At 41.7% G+C, this 21,610-nt stretch overlaps 1 protein-coding gene across 2 annotated transcripts in view; it reads right to left on the bottom strand.

The window, feature by feature from the left end:
- ARHGAP26 (Rho GTPase activating protein 26) overlaps window positions 1-21,610 on the bottom strand; it is a 313,981-nt gene that overhangs the window by 13,553 nt on the left and 278,818 nt on the right. For both annotated transcript variants that reach the window (XM_045028598.1, XM_045028597.1), the window contains exon 21: window positions 2,137-2,247. In XM_045028598.1, the coding sequence (XP_044884533.1) occupies window positions 2,137-2,247 (111 nt within the window). The remainder of the gene's footprint in view (window positions 1-2,136; window positions 2,248-21,610) is intronic.

The following is a 21,610-nucleotide window of genomic DNA, read 5'->3' on the forward strand; positions in this document are numbered from 1 at the left end:
GTGGCACTGTTAGACAAACACAAACTAACGGGGTTACATCTCTACCATTCAGAAGTCATGTAGGACTCACTCAGCATGCAAAACTTTGTGGAGGTCATAGAATTAAAACAAAGGTATTTTCTTGGCAACGGCCCTGAATTATTTAAGCTGTTGCTATTCTTGTGAAATAAACCCCTTTAGGCCTCCAACCACTTTTTTTGTCCTCACAGCACCTCAGTGCAAGTTGCTACTATCAGGATTGTGCCATTTCTGCTGCTGCTGCGCCCTTCAAGGAGATAAAAAGCTTGGATCCTTCTGATCACTCATTTTTAATTTCTGCCTCGAAGCATGGCATAGGGCCAGGAAAGCACTCAGTGGAGTTTTCCCAATGTGCCCTTGTACAATTTATAGAACGAGGGAGTCGTCCTCTCAGAAGAGGGGCTACTTAGATGATATTTCACCACTATTAGGCATTTGCAGGCTCCCATCAAAACAAATAACCTGCTGAATAGACAGGAGTTAAATGTGGCATTTGTAAGTTGTGGGTGAAGGTAGTGTTCAATTTTTTCATATAAGGAGCAGCACCCAAGTTCTGCCTCTGTCCCTGAGATGGAAGAGACATCTCTCTTCCTGCTGCTCTGCAACATTTATGCACTAATGAATACCAATTAAAGGATGGGGGAAAAGCAAAGATAATTCCCGCTTAGGATGTTCTTAAAGGAATTAATATGGCTTTTTACTGCATTTTTTACGATCCACTTGAAGAGAAGGGGCCTGTTCAGAGGGCAGCTTTCTGGAGGTCATATTGAAAATCATCAGAAGATGGTTATTGCCAACTCTGGGTTAAATACTGTAGCAGTGCAGTTGCCAGGGATGGGATGGGGCGCTGCTTACTAATGAGTGTTAGATATTAAGGCATCAATGCTGCCCTACAATCCAGCACAGCAAAGCAGCTGGGAAGCCTGGTTAACCAAATCACCTTTAATAAACTAGTACAGGGAGAGTAGGCAGGAAAAAGGGGGTGTGGTACAGGTGACATATCTGTAAGGCAAACTGACTGCTTCTAGCTCCATACCAATCATAAGAGGACACAAATATATCAGTGATGTTGCACCCAATTTCATTTCTTTTACAAGGTAAATAGTCTTTGCATTCCCCCCACCCCCCATAATACGATACATATTCAGTACAAAGGTTTATGTTGAAGAGAGGCACATTCCTGCTATACATTGCATGTTTCTTCAGTGGAAGATAAACTAATCACAGCAGCTAGTTAGAATACTCCAAGTTCTCAGGGCTACACGAGATGGCACATCGCAAAACAAGAATGCTCTAGGAAAATGGGTGTTTTGTCAGTTGAGACCATGCAGCAGTTTTCAGTACTTAGAGGCACCATGATGCTAGGCATTTTAGAAATAACCTAGGCAGAGCATTATATAATACCATATCCTTCTACCTCAAAGGGTAAGTTTTTTAAACCTTCCTTTAGGGGGTGTCCCCCAACTTCCAGGAGCAATTTATTTCATGTGACATCTAACTACCTGAGATGCAGACACAATAAGACAGATGTCTATATTACATAGTTTCATTCAATAATTGGCACCCATAAAATTGCAGGTGTGAAAAGGGGAGATTGGGCTGGGGGGAAAAAAAAATCAAGGCCCATAGTAGTTAACAATTCTTAATTATGCCTTGCAACACTCCTGTGAGGTTAGTGCATTTCTTACCTGTTGTAGAGATGGTAAAATGAGGTTCAGGCAAGTTAAGAGACTTGGCAAAGGTCACAAAGCAAGACAACTGTAGCAGTGGGAATAAGACTTAGGGGTCATGATTCCTAATTGCCTGCTCTGATCACTGAGAAATTCTCCCAGTGGTCTGCACCACTGTTGGGATGAGAGGAACACCTGATAGATAATTAATTAACTGTTAGGTCATCTCAAACCATTCCTCTTGGAGCATGGGATGTTTGGAAGTTTCCTCTCTTGCTGCATGAAGGCAGCTGAAAACCAATGAAGGCTGATAAGTAAAACAACAAGCTAGAGACCAAAGCTGGACTGCACTGGGAGAACTTGAACAAGACACACAGGGAAAAAAAGTAAATAAAAATATAATAGCAGCAGCAGCAGCAACAGAAAACCAGAACAAACTGCAACAGACCTGATGGGGGATGAGTCGCTGGACGTAGAGGAGGTGGGCATAGGACTTGATGGCGCAGAGAACATGGGCCAGGACGGTGAAAGGGGTGATGTTGGGCTTGGATTCTGAGGGCTGCAAGACAGAATCAGATAACTTATCAACACACAACCATCACAAACAAACAAAACAGAGAATGACATTCCAACAACATCCAACAAGAGTAGGCACCTGGGGAATATTCACAGCATGAAACAAAGCTACAAAATGGAACACTGAGACCTTGGGAAATAGTTTCAAGGCCAGATCTGCATTTCTTTAGACAAAAAGGGCTGGATCTTGCAATTAATCCCCGCTCTATTATTCTTTTGCTGGCAAGCTTGCTGCTTTGTTGTATGGAACGACTACATTCCAGGTTACAGAGGTCGTCTTGTTGCACACAGATGCTTTCTTTCCCCAGCTACTTACCTGCTTTGTTTTATTTCCCCCATTGTTGCCAGGCTGTTGATCATATTTCTGGACATTAATGCTGTCTGTAACCAGCCTTTCATTCCTCTTTTTATTTTGGTGGTCGTGGTGTGCAAGTATGAAAGGCTATTCTCTGGGCTGCAATCCACAGTGCCTGAAAACAATTTTCTGTTTATATTTTTAACTAAATGGGCCTTACACACTGGAAGCCTAGAGGAGTTCATTATCTGAAGGATGGCAGGGAAGTTCTTTCATTCTAGTAGCTGTCTGAAGAAAATTAATAAGGAAAAACTTCCAATAAATATGCCCCAAATCATGTAACTTAGGTACCTACTATGAAAAAAGAAAGACCCTTCACTCCAATATTGACAAGCCCACAGCAGAACACATATTCCACATGCTCTCTGTGACTAACTCAGCTTGCTGACATGGACTCTTTCTCTGTTCTGAGAATAAACGAAAACCAAGTTTTAAGTATAACTTATTTTGTGAAATCAGCAAAAGGCTATGGAGGAAAGCATCAATGCCCTATCAAATGGGATTTCTGCCAGTGCAGGTAGAGGACCTATTACTCATAGTCGGCAGCTAAACACAACTGGTCTATAGCTGTCAAACTTATAAATGATCAGCAAGCCTCAGGATCCCCTGTTGGGACTCCGGCATGAACCAATCTATCATGATGCAACTGGTTTGCAGGTGATGTAAATGGTTGACATGAATGTAATAGAGTCTGCTCATTATTTTTGCAGTGCTTGCTTTGATTCTTTTCCTCCTCTACTGTAACCTTTCCATTGCCTTTTTAATTGGCTTGTTTTAAACGTCACTCTTTTTCCTCCTCTGTATAAGAGTAATCAACTCATCTAGCTCTGGAATTTATTAGATACTGATTCAGTACTTTTCCTTGAAGTATTAGCATCGTAACACAGAATAAAGTGGAACCACCTTACAGCAAATTCTGAGAGAGTGAAACTCCTCTTATAGAGAAGTGGAGTAAAACTTCCTTAATGTTTCAGTGCCTTTCAGGGGATCTAAGTATAATTGTAACAACTGCACTAAAAGAATGTGCACCACTTGAAGTCTCGATAATCTTCCAGCCTTCCAGTGTGTTTGGTGTCTGAACTGTATTGTCTGTCTAATTTAGATTGTAATCCATATTTTGTACAACACTAATCATGCTACCAGCCCTCAACAAGCAGTATATAAAAATACCAAGGTGGTTACTTTGTAAAGACTGGTTTTATGCTTCAGTCCCCAGTGAGGAATCAAGTTCCATTTGTCCTTGATACCCAGTGGGGATTGAAAGTTAGAGATCATGCAGCCACTGATCTATGGGCAGCCACCAGTATTGCAGACAAATACAGTACTTAAAGGGAAGTGGAGTAGAGGATTCAGTGCTAAAATAACATGGCTGATGAGTCTTAAGAGATTAAATTTGTGTTTGAGAAAATGGCAAAATGGATCTGTCTCTTATGTTAAGAGATTCCCAGAGGTTGTTACTAAGCCAGTTCCCCCCTACTTTGGGTTGCTATACCAAGGGGCACTGGATGGAGTTAGTAAGTTGTTCTGTTCTTTTGAGAATGGCCCAAAGGAGCTGAAAATCAATCCCTTTTGAGCAGTTAAGAAAGATGGTTTGGACAACAGAAAAGAGTATAGTCAGGTCCTTCTCAAATGCCAGGCTATGCGTATACCACATTCTAGGAAACAGCATGTACACATGAAACCTATCTTCTGGCTCCTTCTAACCAAGGTTTTCTAACATTATTACATGAATCGTGTTGGGGCAACATCTGTGTTTTTTAAACATCACAATAAAAAGGTGTTGTTTTTTTTAAAGAACAAAGACAAGGAAAAATCTTCTGAAAACAATGACCTTATGCTAGACTCCAGCTCATGGTTTCTGTTTCTTATCATAGGACTTGGACTGGCCCAAACTCTGGAATATTTTGTTAGAGTGAGAGAGAGATGTCAACAGGATGGACAATATTCTTATTCGGTTTCAGGTTATGTTTCAGATGCCAACCTCCTATCACAAACAAATCAGCAGTTTCGGTGACAGGTTAAAGGATACCGTTGCATAATTTTTGGTACCTTTTCTTTCCTTTGCTTAAATTACCCTTTTAATAGCTTGAAAATAAAATTTAACTCCCTGCAGATCATGCTCTTCCCCCACTTGTACAACCCTCATTCCTCCCACCTGAGTTTATGGACAAGCCAGTATCCCCTGTCAATGTTCTGAGGCTCTTACGGTTTCTCACACTCTTAACTCTACATTCTAAACCCCTCAACATTCTAAAACAGTCTCTCCAACACTCAAGTCCCCGCTAGTCTAAATGATGAGAGAACGTGACACAAATCAGGGTTTCCTGCATCCCCTTTTATTTGTACTTGAAATGAACATGGCTCCGTTTTGCTTGTGTCCAATTCCATGCAAATCTCATCTGTCCCATGTTGGAGTTATCACCATCGGCGAGAGAAAAGTGTGTTAAAAGAGTTGGTGGATTCAGTCCACCTTCTGGTGAGAAAGTGGCTGCTTCACAAAAATCATCATTACAGTTGGCACCAGGAGGACATTATCTACCACGTTTTAAAAGAGGTCAAAATTTCAGCCTAAACTACTTGATGTCCATGCCCATTCAGGAGTAAACCCTTCCTTGCCTTATTCACACGAATAGCAGTCCCACTGAAGTCAATAGGAGCAAACAATCTCCTTACCTTTATTACTTGAGAAAGTCATATTTAGAAAGAAATAAGTAAGTACAGTAGCACATTAGAATTTCCTTAGGAATACTATATGAAAAAAAAACATTGAATGATTTTATACAGACTTCTATCAGAAATCCCTAACATAGTTCTCTGATAGATATCAGGTTTTTTAAAAAATATTTGTTTTTATTTGATATCTTGCTAAAAACTGGTCATTCCTTTATAAAAATGACAAATTGTCTCCAGACCTTCGTTTATTTATCTATGTTAGCAAAACCTCTTAGGTTACTTGAATTTATTCTATATTGAATATATTCTAGTTTAAACAAAGGATGGCACTGCAAAAGGGACAATTCGCCCAGATCATAAAAAATAACCCTTTTTTGTTCTCTCTCTGGCAGGCATAGGATGCTAGCTATCTTGTGATGACATTATACCTTCTAGTAATGCATCAAGTTGTAGAGCACAGTAGCAGGCAAGTATGACTTATTCAATGTGAGTATGGGCATGCTTCTGCCCTTGAATAGAAAGAATATGCTAGATCCATTCAAATATACTTGAGTTCTTCTTTCAATTGTATGAGAGACCTGAGCTCTTCCACCTCCTTTGGTGTAATGAAGAGGAGCTTGTCTTTTGGAAGCTGAAGTTCATCAGTTCTGTTCCTCATGCTAACCCTATGCAGTGCTATGGAGTTACGGAACATTAAAAGTCTCTTATAGTGTCACATCATTACATGGTAAATACAATGGAAATTACATCATTATTTCATCTTTACAATAGTGGATAGGGTACATATGCTTTTAGACTTTCTACTACTACTCTACATTTACATAGCACCTTCCATGAGAGGCTCTCAAAGCACTGTATAAGGAGGATGTCATACTACTGATTGGTAAACTGAAGCTTAGAGAAGTGAATTGGCTCACTCTGGTGAGTCAGTAGCAAATGTGGGAACAGAACACTTGACTTCCAGCCTCTAACCACTTCACCTGGCTGTCTTGCTACCAGACATTCTGCAGTTTCAGAATAATTTACAGGAAATCTTATATTCTACAAAAAACATTTTATCTACCAGTGAGTCTTTAATAGTTACAATACCCAGTGAAGAGAGTTCACTGCAGGACTTGGGATATTTAGGAATGTGTAATTAAAAGCATTTCCCTTTATATGGTGTATTGGACCAATACACTGTTTCTGAGATTAAACTCATTTCGAAACAATGTAATTCTCATTAATCTTAAAGACAGCTGCGTCACCAATATGTATTTCCGCATTAGCCATTTAGTCCACTGTACTAATGACAATATAAAATATAATCAATAAGGTTCTCAGAAAAGAGAGTTATTTCTATTTGGTTATTTTATTTTTTTTTAAAAACTTATAGTAAGGAGCACATCTTTCAAACTAACCTTTGTCTAGGAAGCTGTTACAGTAAGCCATTTGGGCCAGGGACTGGCTTTACTGTGGGTCTTGGATGGCACAGAAAACACTGTCGGTGCCTATCAAACCGATCAATGAAAATAATAATTAAGGAAGATATGCATTATATTAAATGGCAAAATAATCCCATTTCAATTGAGTTACACAACTCTCTTCAAGTGGAGTTGCATCGGCGTTGACTGGTTCAAGTTGACCAAACTATTCTCTGCTCAGTCTTATAGGTCATTTTGTAAGAACCTTTACAGGAAACCTCTTCATGAAGCAGAGATTGTGTTTTAGGATTGTAGAATGTGACATCCTTATGTTCATGCCTACCAGCTATGTGATCAACACACAAGTTAATGGCCTCCTCCCTATCAATATGCTTTTATTTATTTTTTCCTTTTAAAACCTACTCTAACATACTGCTTGAATATTGTCCAACTGTTCCAGATATGCAGCCACAGAGCCTGTGCTTTCCCTATGTCTCTTTGGCAAGCAAGGGTGGTTGAATAAACACACGCTATTCTGGGATCTCTTTGTATCTTGGAAAGCAGTTATTTTTGTATGGACTGATTTCCTTTCTCTCTCTCTCTCACAGGAATCTCAGAGGGGGCGGTAGGGCTTTTGAAAATACCAACTGCTGTCTGAATTCAACTGTACATTTTAATTGTATGTGCAAAAGTAACATTCCATATGAAGTTATTTATTTATTTACCCTTGTGTAGGTTGCAGGCAGCACTTCCAGTTTGATGCATAATGGGAAATAAAACAGAAAAAAGAATAGCTAGGAACCAAAAATATCAAAAACCGGAAACAAAAAACTGACTAACATTGGCTGAAATTAGAATCTCTAAACCAGGATATTAACTTTTCACAAATAGCTGCAGGAGAGGGAATTCCGTGAGCTGGCAGCCCAAAATATTCCACTGCTTTAGAGCTTCCCTTCTTGTTCGTTACATGCCTTCTACTTGAGCAAACTTTGAAGAATGTGAAAAGCAACAGTGACCCTGCAACTGTGGAAATCCACGGCAAAATAACAGTATATGCACTGGTAATGGTATTTTCGAAGGAGCAAGAAGGATTTTGGCACCCATTGACTTTCAGTGAGCACTCTGTATCAAACTCCTATAAGCCCCTTTGAAAATTCCACACTGCAAGCAAAAAGGTATAATTAGAAATGAATAAAATTGTAGCAGGATTTTCATCCCAAATGTCCCTTCTTTATTCCCATGTGTGCTGTACATCTTATTATCTTCCCATCCTCATGTTTAATTGCAGCCTACACAAGTAAAAAGCCCTAGTTTTATTTCCATATTTTGATCTCATTTCCAGTTGCTGCATCTAAAGGCTCTAATTCCCAACCCCCATCCATATCCTGGCTCTAATTCCCAACCCCCATCCATATCCTGTCTTTCCTCTTCCTCTCCATACCCTGCCAGTCTACCTACCAGTCTCTGACATTTACGTGACACAGCTCAAACCTTGCAGCCATTTACAGGTCTAAATAATTATCCCCAGCATGGTTTCAAGACAGATTTCACCGTTTTATTCATTTGGCTCACAGGACATCATCAGTTCTGCTGGAAGAAGCTTTTCAAATGATTTTCTAGGGAACTCAGGATTCAAATAATTGTTTCCAGCATAAAAATAGTTTACATGTGAATGAGAACAGCCTATCAATAAATGGAAATCGCCCATCAGTGAATCAGCTCTATAATATACTCAGTAGCCCCATGCTGTGTTCTCTATCAATACCGGACTATATAAAAAAAAATCAATGTTATCACCATTCCATTCCTACAAAACAAAGCTGCTAAACTTCAGGCTCTCTCAATGCAACAGCCAGAGGGTAGCTGTTCCACAACTAGCTAATGCAAGGGTATTCAAACTTTGCCAACCGAGGGCCACATTAGCAAATTTCCAAAGGCCAAAGCTATTCTGAATAAATAAAATGGACCTCAATCCAGCTGCCCTAAGATATGATACAGAGATATAGCCTATAGAGACCATGACTCCAGCATGCAATACTGCATCTTGATCAAGGTACACTCCACATCCATTAGGATGGAAGGTTGTTTGCATTTCAATGCCTACTCAGGCTGTACCTCCATGTTAAAAACAGCATTGCAAAATCTCTCAGGTTGCCACTGCTCAGTGGGCTGCACTTTGGTTACCCCGATCTACTGGTTTTCATTCATATGTATCAGTCATTTAGGCAGGATACACGAGTTTCTCAGTTAGAACAAAAAAATGCCTTTTAAAAAATTTACTTCATATGGTACCTTACAATGTAACAGAGGTAAAGCTAAATCCTTCGCTAGGGGGTTTTACCCCACGTGTTATCTAGCAGCATAGTTATTCAACAGAAAAAGAAAGCATCCGTACGTGTCAAGAGTAGACAAACCAGTAGCCCAAGGATTCTTTTATCAGCTGCCAAACAAGTCCTACCAAAATGGCGTCTTCAACAGTAGCCCTTACTACACCTATATCTCCATAAGTGTAGTCCATCTTCCCCTCCCTTTTACAACATGGCTAGCTCAGCCCTGTGTCTTCACAGTCTTTGAGATGCCTTTCACATTAGTCTGCCCTTTTATTTTTTCTGCTTGGCATATTTGCTCACACCCCCATATGATACAAATTGCAAATGTTTCTCTGCTTTGCTAATCAGGCTTTAGCAATGCTGAGGAGTTTCATCAGCACTAAATGCATAGCAGCACAAGTATACTCGAATGATAGAGAAACTGGGCAGAATCCTACTCCCAATTGCATATCTGTAAATATGGGAGTCATCCTCTGCTGTAAACCAAAGAAAGAAAATTTGATTTTTTATTGGTCCATTCTATAGAAAAATCACATTTCATAATATTTACAGGTCATCTTGGAAGTCTGGAATGAATGTGCTGCCATCACTAGCTTGCTTGCGCTTTCCTGTGTAGATTAGTGAAAACGCTGAGAGGCAGGATGGAAAAGTGACTAATTAGAGGGTGTGTCTTCAAATGAATAAGCATTTATGGAATGGTTTTTCAGTGTGGCTCTCTTCCACGGTGGGTAGGACCAGGTGGGAGGAAGTGTTCTCTTGTCTCACAATTACATCTAGTAGCAGTGGTGACACAAGGTATCTATCATCTACACCACTAAACAACACTGTAGCTCACCAACCAATCACTGCTGTTACAGGATGGTACTAAGACTAAATAGGGTCCATACTCATCAAACCTTCAGCCCTCTCTCCATACCTGTGCAATATGCATACACACACACACACACACTCAAAAGAAGTGCAGAGGGAGACTCTTACTCCCCAAATCAGACTGCTCCTTATGGACACTCCGACCTCTCCCCGCCCCCACCAGATGGGCTGATTATTCAGTCAGTTAAACTAGAGTAGAACTGGACCATGCTACACTTAAGTCAATGGAGATATTCAGATGTAAGAGAGGAGAAACAGACCCCTGATTTCAGGACTAATAGTTGTGTCTGGTTCCTTCACACCACCTAGACCAGATCCTAAATATCCTCACTTATTCTACCCATTTTCTTTGAAGCTGTATTTTCTGCTGCAGGAATAACTAGTGTCCCTGCTCTATGTCTGCCCAAAAGGCTTTCAGTGAGATTAAAAAAATCAAACTAGTAGATTTTGTGATGAACTAAACGCTTTCAAACCCCATTAAAGGTGTTAATTATTAATGGAATGGTTGTATGTGCCAGGAGAAAACCATATTGCACTTTAAGAGGGAAGGTTTCATAAATCAGGGGCCCGCATCTTATTGGCATCTTCTTTCATTAGCGGTTTCTTCTAATGCACAAGGTAACTCTCCAAGGTTTAAGAAGCATTAGTTATTAAAAAGTTTGCTCACTGGTAGGGAAAACTGGTATATCCCTCTGGGTACCTCTCCTTTTAGATGGGACATTTGCTTTGACACTCAATTCACTATCATTTTATTTCATTCACTTTTCCGGAGTAACTTTAAAAGTTAAATCAATCAATCAGCAACTAGGAGTCCTTGCAAAATCTCTACTATTACCCCATTGGTTACGAAGGAAACTAAAATACTCCTTAAAGCTAAAGCTCTCATCTCATCAGGATGGTCGTCTTCATGTGACCAAACTTTTCAGAGAAACACATGGTTCTGCACATACTGGGCTGGATACTCTGGTCTACTGAGGCCCCTTTGCAACACACAAGCGGTGGAAAATGGTCTTAACATGTTTGGAGATGGCCAGTGGAGAATTCCTCCTTTGTAGAGAGACTCTTTGCTAGGGTAAAACTGGTGCAGGCAGCAAAACTTTCTCCAGTGTTAGCCATCCTCACCCTCAGGATAGCGACCGGGAGGAGAGAGCTCCATGAGATCCTCTACTTGTGTATGGCCTCTCAAGGACGTCATGCCAATAGTGCAAGACAGAACTGCTTCTTTGCAGCCCTCACTTGCACTGGGGTCTCACGGCTCAGGATGAGGGAGCCACAAAAAGCTCTCATTTGCCCTTTTATTTCCATTTCATCCGACAGAGCTCAGGAGGAGCGGAGAATCAGCCCAAAAGGTCTAAATTTTCAGAGGGCCGGCCTCCCCTTTCTTGGCACAAACGATCAATGGGGGCAAAAATACACCTGTAAAGAAGGGGATCACAGCCTTGGAAGGAAGGAATAATTTACTGCACAGTAAGTCAAAGACATGCTGGCCTCTCATACAATTCAGTCACTCTGGACTAATGATGTCGCATGACACACTCCCCCACCCCACACACACCCTCCGATATGCCTCACAGAATCTAACATTAACCTCAGAGATAAAGTACTGTTTTGCAAACCTGAGCAAAAGAAGGGCTATCAATATGGTCAGGCAGCAGCAACTAAATCCCACAAGCTGCCATTACCAGCAAGAGATCCACACCCTGAAGAAAGCAGAGTTGTTTTTACATTTTTTAAAGTACTGTCTGGAGATAGACAGAATGGCTTTTCCTTTAACAAACATGCTCTAGAAGAAAATTCATTGCTTGCTTAGTAATTTTCCTCGCACAGATGTAAACCCTAACACAAAACTATAAGTATTTATTTTAGATTTCAACTATGCGGGAGGCTAAGAACTTCTCCAATCAGCTTCCCTTTTGTCATGTGCAAACAGTTCATGCACAATGCAAAGAATTAACACCTGTGCACACAGGTGACAGAAATACAGGGCTGGTCGTAACAATTCTAACAAAACTATTTTCCAGTGAAAAATTGAGTTTTCAACAAAACTAATTTTTTTTCACAATATATGTCTGCTTTCCACAGTAAATTTTGATTTTTCATCAACAACCTGAAAACCAAAAGCTTTCTGGCTGCACACCGGAATCTTTCCGTTATTTTGGTTTTGGATTGAAAGCCTTCCTTGGTAGAGAGGTGTTTTGGGGTTTTTTTGGACAGCCTATATTTTTTGTGGGGAGAGGGACATTTTTCCAATCAGCGATAATCAATTATCAGAATGCCCCATTTCACTGAAGGGGAAAATCAGACAAAGATATTAAGGGTACACAGCAAGCGGTTGTCAAACCTGTGACTAGAACTCAGAGATTCTGGCTCCAAGTTTTAGTCCATGAACAATCTGATCCACAGACCACTGAAATTAATTGGAGCCTTTCCATCAACTTCAATGGTCTTTGAATCAAGCCCCAGGCCATCTAGCCTCTCTTACCATGTTATGATACTTCAAGAATGCTCTATGGGTAGAATTCATATTGCTGCAGGGGGCCCACGTAAGGTCTTAGGCTCACTCAAGCCCTATGTTAAGAGCTGGAGCCCCTAATATAGCCTATATATCACTGAACTGGGGGGAATTTCATCCTAATTTCTTTGTCCTGTGTATCAAGATTAAAATGTAGTATTTTCACTTCCCTTTCGCCTGCAATTAGTTAACCACAGTTAAGACTTTAAAAAAAAACAAAACCCATGACTTTACATTTTTGACACTACTGAACGCTGTATTTATCTTTTTCACTTCTACTTGCAAATCATCCTGTCCTCTTTAGAGTCTCTCAGTCAATCCACAGTCACATTGGGTTAGCTCTATGGTATTGCGCAATAATCATATAAGATGTGAAATAGGCACAGTTCTATGAAAACAGACCTGAAAAATGCTTCATATCACATCAAATGCAAAATTAAGGCCATAGATACATACACATATATTTTATTCAGTTGCAAAACACACTAAATACAAGCTAGGCTGCTAGAGATTTAATCTTTGACACCTATGTGCTCAGTATGAGCAATGTGACAGCAGAATGTTGTTTGGCTTGGTTATTTCATGAAGTGGGTATCAGAAGGCAAATTAATATAGGCTGGGGCATTCCCAATGCCTTTGTGCATTTCATTTAAGGAGTTTAAGCTCAGTCTTGGCTTTTGTCATTTTCTGAATCTATGTCTGTCTCTGAATTCTCATGAACCATTCTGCACAAATCCTTAGCAACCAATGCTTATTGGGGGAAAAGGTGGAGAGAGAGAGGATCCATATTGATACCGAAAAACTGATGCTACTGGAGAGTATACCAAACAAATTCATGGTTATTGAACCTTTAAAAGTGTTCTGAATTGCTCTACTAAAAGCCTGTCAAATCACAACATGTACAGTGAATGGAAAACAACATTCTATTGAAAATATTTTAAAAAAGTGGGGGGGGAGGCAGAAATCGCAGCTAAGAGAGAAAAGTACTTTATTTTTTTTTGTTTGCTTTAATGTTTTTCCATTTCCATATGCAGTCAGCCATCTCCCTTCAGAACACCCATTTCTTATATAAGAAAATACACACACACACACACAAAACCAGCTCCTTTCCATCCATCTTTAAACTAAAAGGCGGGGTGGGGCAGTGGGAGGGAGGGTTTGAGTAATGGGAAAACTACTAAAAAAAAAAAATCCTCCTCTGGGCCTAGTCTGCACAATTCTCAGGAACACGGTGAGACTCCCAGCAAGCATGTAGTTCACATAAAAAATAGCTGGCATTCGCATTACTCACCACTACTGCCACCACCACCAAGTGTTTGATGTGGGTACAGCTGCAGAGCTGTTAGCTGGGTAAGAAACTCAGAATACAAGAGCAAGCAACAGGGAAGGGAGCAAAGCATTAAAAAGAAAAATCAAGCAATTGGCAGTGGTTCTTATGCTACTGATAATTTCATAGCTTAGCACCCCCTTGTCAACTGTGTCTGCACATCGGCTTGTTCAAAACCATAATACAGCTGAATTGAAAGCATACAAGGGCAAATTAATTGGTGGTCAGGATCCATTACAATGACAAAAAGAACCAATGAGATTATATTACCTCCATTTTATGTTAAAGTGATGGTGTTACAGCACCGGCTAATTTATGAACTTAATTAAGCACAAGGATCTTCTTTCAGAGTGAGACTGGATGTCTTTGTGACTGAACAGTTCTATTTTCCCGCCTGCCCCTTTAGGGGAAATTGTCAGTGTTTTACTGAGAAATCAGATCCAGCTGAACAACAAGGCCGCCTGGCACAGGAAAATGGGAGCAGGAGGAAGAAGGTTTTTAGAGGGCTGAATAGAAAAAGCAACAGAACTCTTCTTGAAAGTGGTCTCAATATGAATCCAGCTCATGGTCCCAATCATCTGCCAGCTCTTTAGCTCATTCATGACTGGCATTTGCCAATGGTGAGCAAATATGAAGGTTTTACATGTTACAGCATTTTCTGGGCCTATGTGATACAGATGGAAACTGACATCTCCTTCAGAAAACAGGCACACACTACTCAAGAAAGAACTTAAGCCAGGAGAAGGCTAGGCTAGATATTAGTTTTGAACTGCAAAGGAGGAACCAATGAACACGTGCACACAGAGCTACCCATTTCTTAACACTTTGTTTGTGAAGGTGATGCTTAGGTAGTAGATTTGTTTAATGTACTAGCCTTTTGCTTCTAGAGATTCACATTCAAACTCTGACTAAGGCCACTTTAGGAAGACTGCTTATGAGAAGCTCAGATCTGGAATAAGCAGAAGTGCTGCAGGTGAAGTCTGAGATGCATTCATATAGCTGGGCTGGGGGTGAAGGTTTTATGGTTGCCAGGTGGCATAAAGACAAGCACCAGACGGGATCTGAGGCTCCTGCACAATCAAAGCCAGAAGGAGAGAGAGAGAGGAAAGGAAAAGGAAAATAAAACAGAAAATGTTGGCCAGCAGAGAAAGTAAGTTTAAGATCCATGCACTTACTAATTCAAATAAACGTTCATATGGATGACAAAAGCATACGTTGTTCATAAATCGCCCTAGGAAAGGCTTTGTAATAGCATCCCTGCTTCCTAGTCCTACATCAGTTTTCCCAAAATGCCCTTAGTGTATTTTCAACATGATTTTATTTGAAAGTAAAATTTCCATTAGCCAGTGTTTTGACAATATGTGCCTCAGTCAGTCTCTCTGAAGCAGGCACTGGTATGCAGTCATCTCCACCCTAATTACATGAATTAAGAAAGGAATGGATGTGAGGTATATATATTTTCTTCCATAGGCTTTCACGGAAGCCACCTTTTTAAGTGTATAGTCAAGTTTAAGGTACTCCTTTTAATCATCACTAGGGCCAAGTTCTATGGCATTTAATTTAGTTTGCATGGAGCACCCTGAAATGTTTCTAGAGTAGACCTTACAAATAGTATGGTGCTGTGTTGAGTAGATAGTACTGAAATGTCTAGTGAGAGGCAAAAATGTGAAAAGTCATAGGCAGCAGAAGTAGACTTGGAAGTAATTTCAAAAATACTGAAAACTGTCAACGATGTGAAGACATGATCTGTGCATCAGATTGGCTGGGGGCCCGCAGGCCTAATATGGGCAGTAGTGTTTGAAGGGAGGTGTTCACAGTCAACGCTCCATTTATTCCCACTGTGAAAGGAAAAGGAACTTCTGTTATATTAACAAAAAGGGACTCTTGACCTGACGTGTCAGCCTTGGTCTCACTAGGTAGATGTTCTGAGAATCTTCTGGCATATGACTTGTAGTTCACATGGAATTAGCTGCAGAACCACTCTCTCTCTCTCTCTCTCTCTCTGCCTGGCAAAAAGAGGGACGTTCTTTATTAGAACACCTGGCTTAGTGTTGAAATTTAATCTGTGGGGGAAGAAAGGGGGGGGTATTTTAAATCAAGTGTGAACCTTAAAAATGAAAGAACGCTAAAGCTTTAATATGTTATTGTGCCAAAATCAAGGGGAGGGGAAAAGTCCACACAGCAGAAAAACAGATATACCACCCATGTGCCAGACTTTTCATTCTGTGGACCCAAAGCAGCAACCCACTGCACACACTGTCGCATAAAGCTGGCATCCTTTCCAGATACTGGGTATTTCCTTTTGACCAAACAGCCTTAAATCTCTCTCTCCTCAAATGAAGGTTTGTAATTTCCCTTTGCCTTCCCAAAAACAAGACCCTTGGTTTTGTGGCCTAAAAGCATCTCTCTTTTTCACATCTGAAAATACCTTACAGTAGCATAAAAAAGCAACTGAAACACCTCCAGGATCATTTAAACAGGGCATAGGACAGGATTATATAAAATACATATTGGAAAAAAAACCTGTTGCTACCACTGTCTGCGCCTCAAAACTACCTGTCTACAAAACCTACTAAGCGTGCTGCTTCTGTTTTTCAGGAAATGGATTTAAAGATGTTTGCCAGCCCCTTGGATCATTAGAGTTTATGGGATTTGCTACCTGTGGGCACAATCTGGGATTCCGGAGTTAAAATGGGTTTTTAAAAAAATAAACAGAAACACACACAGACACACACACTTATAATGAATAGTCTTTTCTGGAAAAAGGAAAAAAAATAATACTTCTAATATTTGTGTCACTTAGAATGATCTAAACAAGAGACTGGACACATCCAGCCTTTTTTCTTAAGTAAGAAAACTCATGGCATTTCTGGGTCTGTTCGTAAAATATGCAGCATCATTCTTCCCTCTGAATCCAAAGCCAAGACCCACCTTGCTTTACCTCTGCTCTAAATCATGAAATGCAGCTAAATCAGAAAGTTTTACACTGAAATCGATGGGTCTGTCACAATAGAATTAGACACATACTAAAGAAGCAGCCCCTATGTACTGATTTACATATACAGTCTAGAGCAGGGGTGGGCAAACCACGGCCCACGGGCCGGATCCGGCCCCTCAGGGCTTTGGATCCGGCCCGTGGGATTGCCCCCTGTGGTGCTGCAGGCCCCACACCGGTCTCAGAAGTGGCCGGCACCACTTCTCTGCAGCCCCCCAGGGGTGGGGAGGCAGAGGGCTCCATATGTTGCCCTTGCCGCCAGGCACTGCCTCCCGCAGCTCCCATTGGTTGGGAACGGGGAACCATGGCCAATGGGAGCTTTGGAGGAGGTACCTGGAGGCGCGGCAAGGGCAGCGCATGCGGAGCCCTCCACCCCCCCTTCCCCCAGGGGCCACAGCGCTTTCCGGAACGGCGCAGCATGGGGCCAGGGCAGGCGTGCAGGGAGCCTGCCCTGGCCCCGGTTCGCACCGCTGCCACCCCAGAGCCGCTTTAGGTAAGTGGCACAGGCCGGAGCCCGAACCCCTCCTGCACCCCGCCCCCCAACTCCCTGTCCTAAGCCCTCTGCCTGCACCTCCCACCCCTCCTGCACCCCTACCCCCTGCCCTGAGCCCCCTCTCGCACTCGGCACCCCTCCTGCACGCCAACCCCCTTCCGAGCTCCCTCATATGCCCTGCACCCCTCCTCTGCCCCAATCCCTTGCCCTTGCCCTGCGCCCCTTCCTGCACACCACACCCCCTCCCACATCCCATACTCCCTCTTGCACCCCAACCCCCGCCCCGGCCCTGCATACAATTTCCCCACCCAGATGTGGCCCTCGGCCCAAAAAGTTTGCCCACCCCTGGTCTAGAGGCTCAGTGCACTGGCTTTATTCTTTGTCTTTCTGTCTGGGAAACCCATATACAGCATTGCAGGAAGCAATCAAATGAAGCCTTCCCTTGTCTACTCTTCTAGGTAATCCTGCATTGACACTGAGCTCTCTGTTTATAAGTAATGGATCTGAAATATACATATGATTGGTTCTCTACAGCCAATACATTTTTTTGTTCTGACTATGAAAACTGACATTTCCTTTCCACTGTGGTTCATCCACTCCTACATTTAGAATCTACTGCCTCTCTTTATCAAAAGCAAAATTCCCCACTCCCACATACAAATCAAAAGGAGAAGACGTTCATTAAAATGAATGTCTTCTATGAATGTCTTCTCCTTTTGATTTGTATGTGGGAGTGGAGAGTTTTGCTTTTCATAAAGAGAGGTGATTCAAATGGTAAGAAGGAAAAATGCATGTTCATAACTTAACACAAAATCCACATAGCAAGAATGGATGCATCGAGTTGTAGACTTTTCCTTCCACAAATGCATGGCATCAGGAGATACCTGTACCCTGAGCTACAGAATACCCAGGCTTCATGATCTGTAATAAGATATATTATTGTCTCCTTCCAAATGAAAATTTAGGCTGAATATCAAGAAAAATCTGCTAACATTGGTTTCCCAAGGATAGCAGTACTTGATATATATGAAACTTGACTAGACAAAGTTCTGGAGAATATACTGCAAGGAAACATTCCTGAATTGGCAGCGGCATGGACTAACAGATCTCCATTTTTACTTTAAAATAACAAAAATATTAAGTTACAAAAATATCCATGAAAACTGTTACCGATGAGCAAAAGAGAATATTAAGTCTCTTAGATCCTGGGTAAATTTCTCATAGAATTCATCTCCCAAGACATGCAGAAGAGCACAGGTATTTAGAGAGAATATTTACTTCTGGAAGAAGGAAGGCAGATTAGTGTTTACATATTAATAGTGCAAATGAAAGCACAGGTGGATAAACAAATGGGATTTTCTCTGACATTATTTCTTTACTGATTTTATATCCTTATAAATGACAATGAAACCATTAAACACTTATAAATTCTCCATTCCCCATTTTAAAATATACATGCAGACAGCCATTATTATTCACTGACTAATCCATGATTCCGCCGCTAAATATTTTTTACAGCTAAACAAATTAGTTATCCTTTATAAGAGCTTCTTTCATTTTAACTGTACAGATTTGTAGTTTATATGCAATATTTAAAAAACAAACAAAAAAAACCCCACATGATCTTGCTATACAAAAGCTGTGTTCTCCATCCATTTAAAATGGGATTGGACTGGCATACTTAAAGGGAGAATTCAGCACAAAGTCACCGGCAAGTCAGTTTTGCACTTAGTTATGTTGCTTGGTAAATAGGGAAGGGATTCTTTAAAAATTACTCTATTTTCTGTGGGTTTGGCTTAGCAATTCTTTCAAGATATGCTGCTGAATGCAAGGAAATAAAGAGGGACACAAAGACACTTAGTTGGCCTCATTTTGGCTCAATTTAAAATGTTCACCCCTCTACAGATCCAGCTGGCAGTTCCCTATCTCCTTCAGAGACATAGACTCATAGACTTTAAGGTCAAAAGGGACCATTATGATAATTTAGTCTGACCTCCTGCACAATGCAGGCCACAGAATCTCACCCACCCACTCCCGTAACAAACTCCTAACCTATGTCTGAGTTACTGAAGTCTTCGACATCCTTCATCAAATGGGAGAAGTTGATAATTGACCCAAAATGTTCTTCTATCTGATTTGCCTGTGGCCAGTTAAAGTCCAGTAATGGCTTATCATGCCCCCGCCCCCCGCGCCGCTTATTCAACAATCTGTATTTCAGTTCAAAGACATCTGCTCACTTCAGTGACTAGAGACAAAATTACTGATGGAAGTAATAACTTTAGCTGCAGCATGAGGGTACAAATGTTTTTTGCACATATTGGAGAGTAGAATTTGGTTCTAAAATTATTTGGTTTTTTTGCTAACACTTTTTAAATCCTGTTAACCCTGTACAGCAGAGGTGGGGAACCTATGGTCTGCGGCCCAGATCCAGCTCACTGTTTCATTTAATCTGGCCCACAGCAAGTCTCCATGCCACAGGCCGGAAGCCCCACACCTCAGTGCCCCCGTCTCCTCCGCAGGGCTGGAGCTGCGAGCACTGGCTCGCCCCACTGAGGGGTGAAGCTGGGGTTGCCAGGCCATTAAAAGTCTGGTCAGCTCGGCGCAGCTCCTGGAAGTGACTGGCAGGTCCCTGTGGCCCCTAGGAGCAGGGGCGATCAGGGAAGCTCCACGCGCTGCCCCCGCCCCCAGTGCCGGGTAGGCAGCTCTCACTGGCCGGACATGGTGGCCGCATCTGGGAGCAGTGCAAAGCCAGGGCAGGCAGGGAGCCTGCCTTAGCCCCGCCGACTGGGAGCTGCCTGAGGAAAGTGCCGCACCCCGAACCTCCCTCTGCACCCCCCAGCCCGCTGCCCCAGTCCTGAGCCTGCTCCCGCACTCCAAACCCCTTTGCTCCAGCCCAAAACCCCCTCTTGCACCCCAAACGTCTCATCCCCAGCCCCACCCCAGAGCCGGTATCCCCAGCCAGAGCCCGCACCCCACCCCCGCACCCCCAACCCCAGCCCTGAGCCACCTCCTGCAGTCCTCATTTCTGGCCTCACGCCAGAGCCTAGGGGAAGCCCCGAGCCTCTGCACACACCCCCTCCCCCGCCAGGCTGGAGCTGTGAGCACCTGATAGAACAAAGGTTCCCCCACCCCTGCTGTACAGCCTTATAATTATATGAGAACACTCTGGAACTTATTTCTTCTCTTGCACTGACAGAAGGTTAATTGAATTCTAGCTGTATTACTGGTGGTGATGCATGAGTTAGAAAGTACACAGCTTGATTCTGAGATCCCATGTTAAATCTGTGACACTAGCACACAGAAAATCAATTTACTTTTCTAAACTGAGCCATTTTGATCTGTAGGTCAGAAATATAAATATGGAATCTTATGTTGCTATTTTTAGAGTCATTATTTGGGGGACAGCAACGATTTAAGCACCAGATCGGGTCAGTCTGAAGCATGCATCCCAAATATAAAGCTACTTTGGGATTAACATAAAGATCATTGTGTAAACAGAGAATGACTCAGGTGGGGGAGGGTGAGAGGGAGAGATGGGAAGCTGAATCAGGTCTAGATATTGTTCTTAACTATTTATACTGTGGTAGCTCCCAGGATTCCCATGAAACTTGGGGCCACACACTACCGCATTCTGTACAAACATATAAAGAAGAAAGTTCTGTCCTGGACATTTTACAATCTAAGGTAAAATAAAATGATCAGGCCCCTACTTAGAATTGGCTCATGTGAACTATTGTGCTCAAAGTCAAGATTGCATCTCTCACATCAATAACAGTTCCTGCTCTGAGTTGGCAACGTACAGTACTTGCTCTATAACTCTTCACCAGCTGTATATTGTGAAAGAACCAGAACCTATACTCAGCTATTCACAGAACTATAATTCAGTTCTAAGGTTCCACAGACTTTATGACCCTGCTTGTATATCAGCCTCAGTAGTCAGCTGGGCTCTATATCTTCTCATTTATAACACTCACTGGATGACTTTGCTTTCCCACTTCCTGCACAATGCAGAAGTGGTCAGTTGTGAAGGGTTTCTCTTTTTGAGAAGTCAGAAACATGGTATTACCTTGTAACTACAATAGTTAAATATTAACCTCAGTCACTCATATTTTAAAGGTCTGAAGGTACATAATGAAAAATGCAACACTAATGAGAACCCCTCTCCCCCGACAACATTTGTATTCGTCATAGTTCTAAAGTGAGGTTATCCATCTAAAATTACTGATGGAAGTAATAACTTTAGCTGCAGCAGTAAACTTTCCTTGTGCAAAATTAAATACCAACAAGCAGTCTTCATTTCAGCTCCTCCTGCAGAATTATGCATGCAAAGGAAGTATTTGCTTTGCCAGTGTAAATAAAGAATAGCAGGGATTGAAGTCCATTGATTA

Source organism: Mauremys mutica, chromosome 8 (assembly GCF_020497125.1).
Source record: "Mauremys mutica isolate MM-2020 ecotype Southern chromosome 8, ASM2049712v1, whole genome shotgun sequence".
Classification (NCBI taxonomy): Eukaryota; Metazoa; Chordata; order Testudines; family Geoemydidae; genus Mauremys; species Mauremys mutica.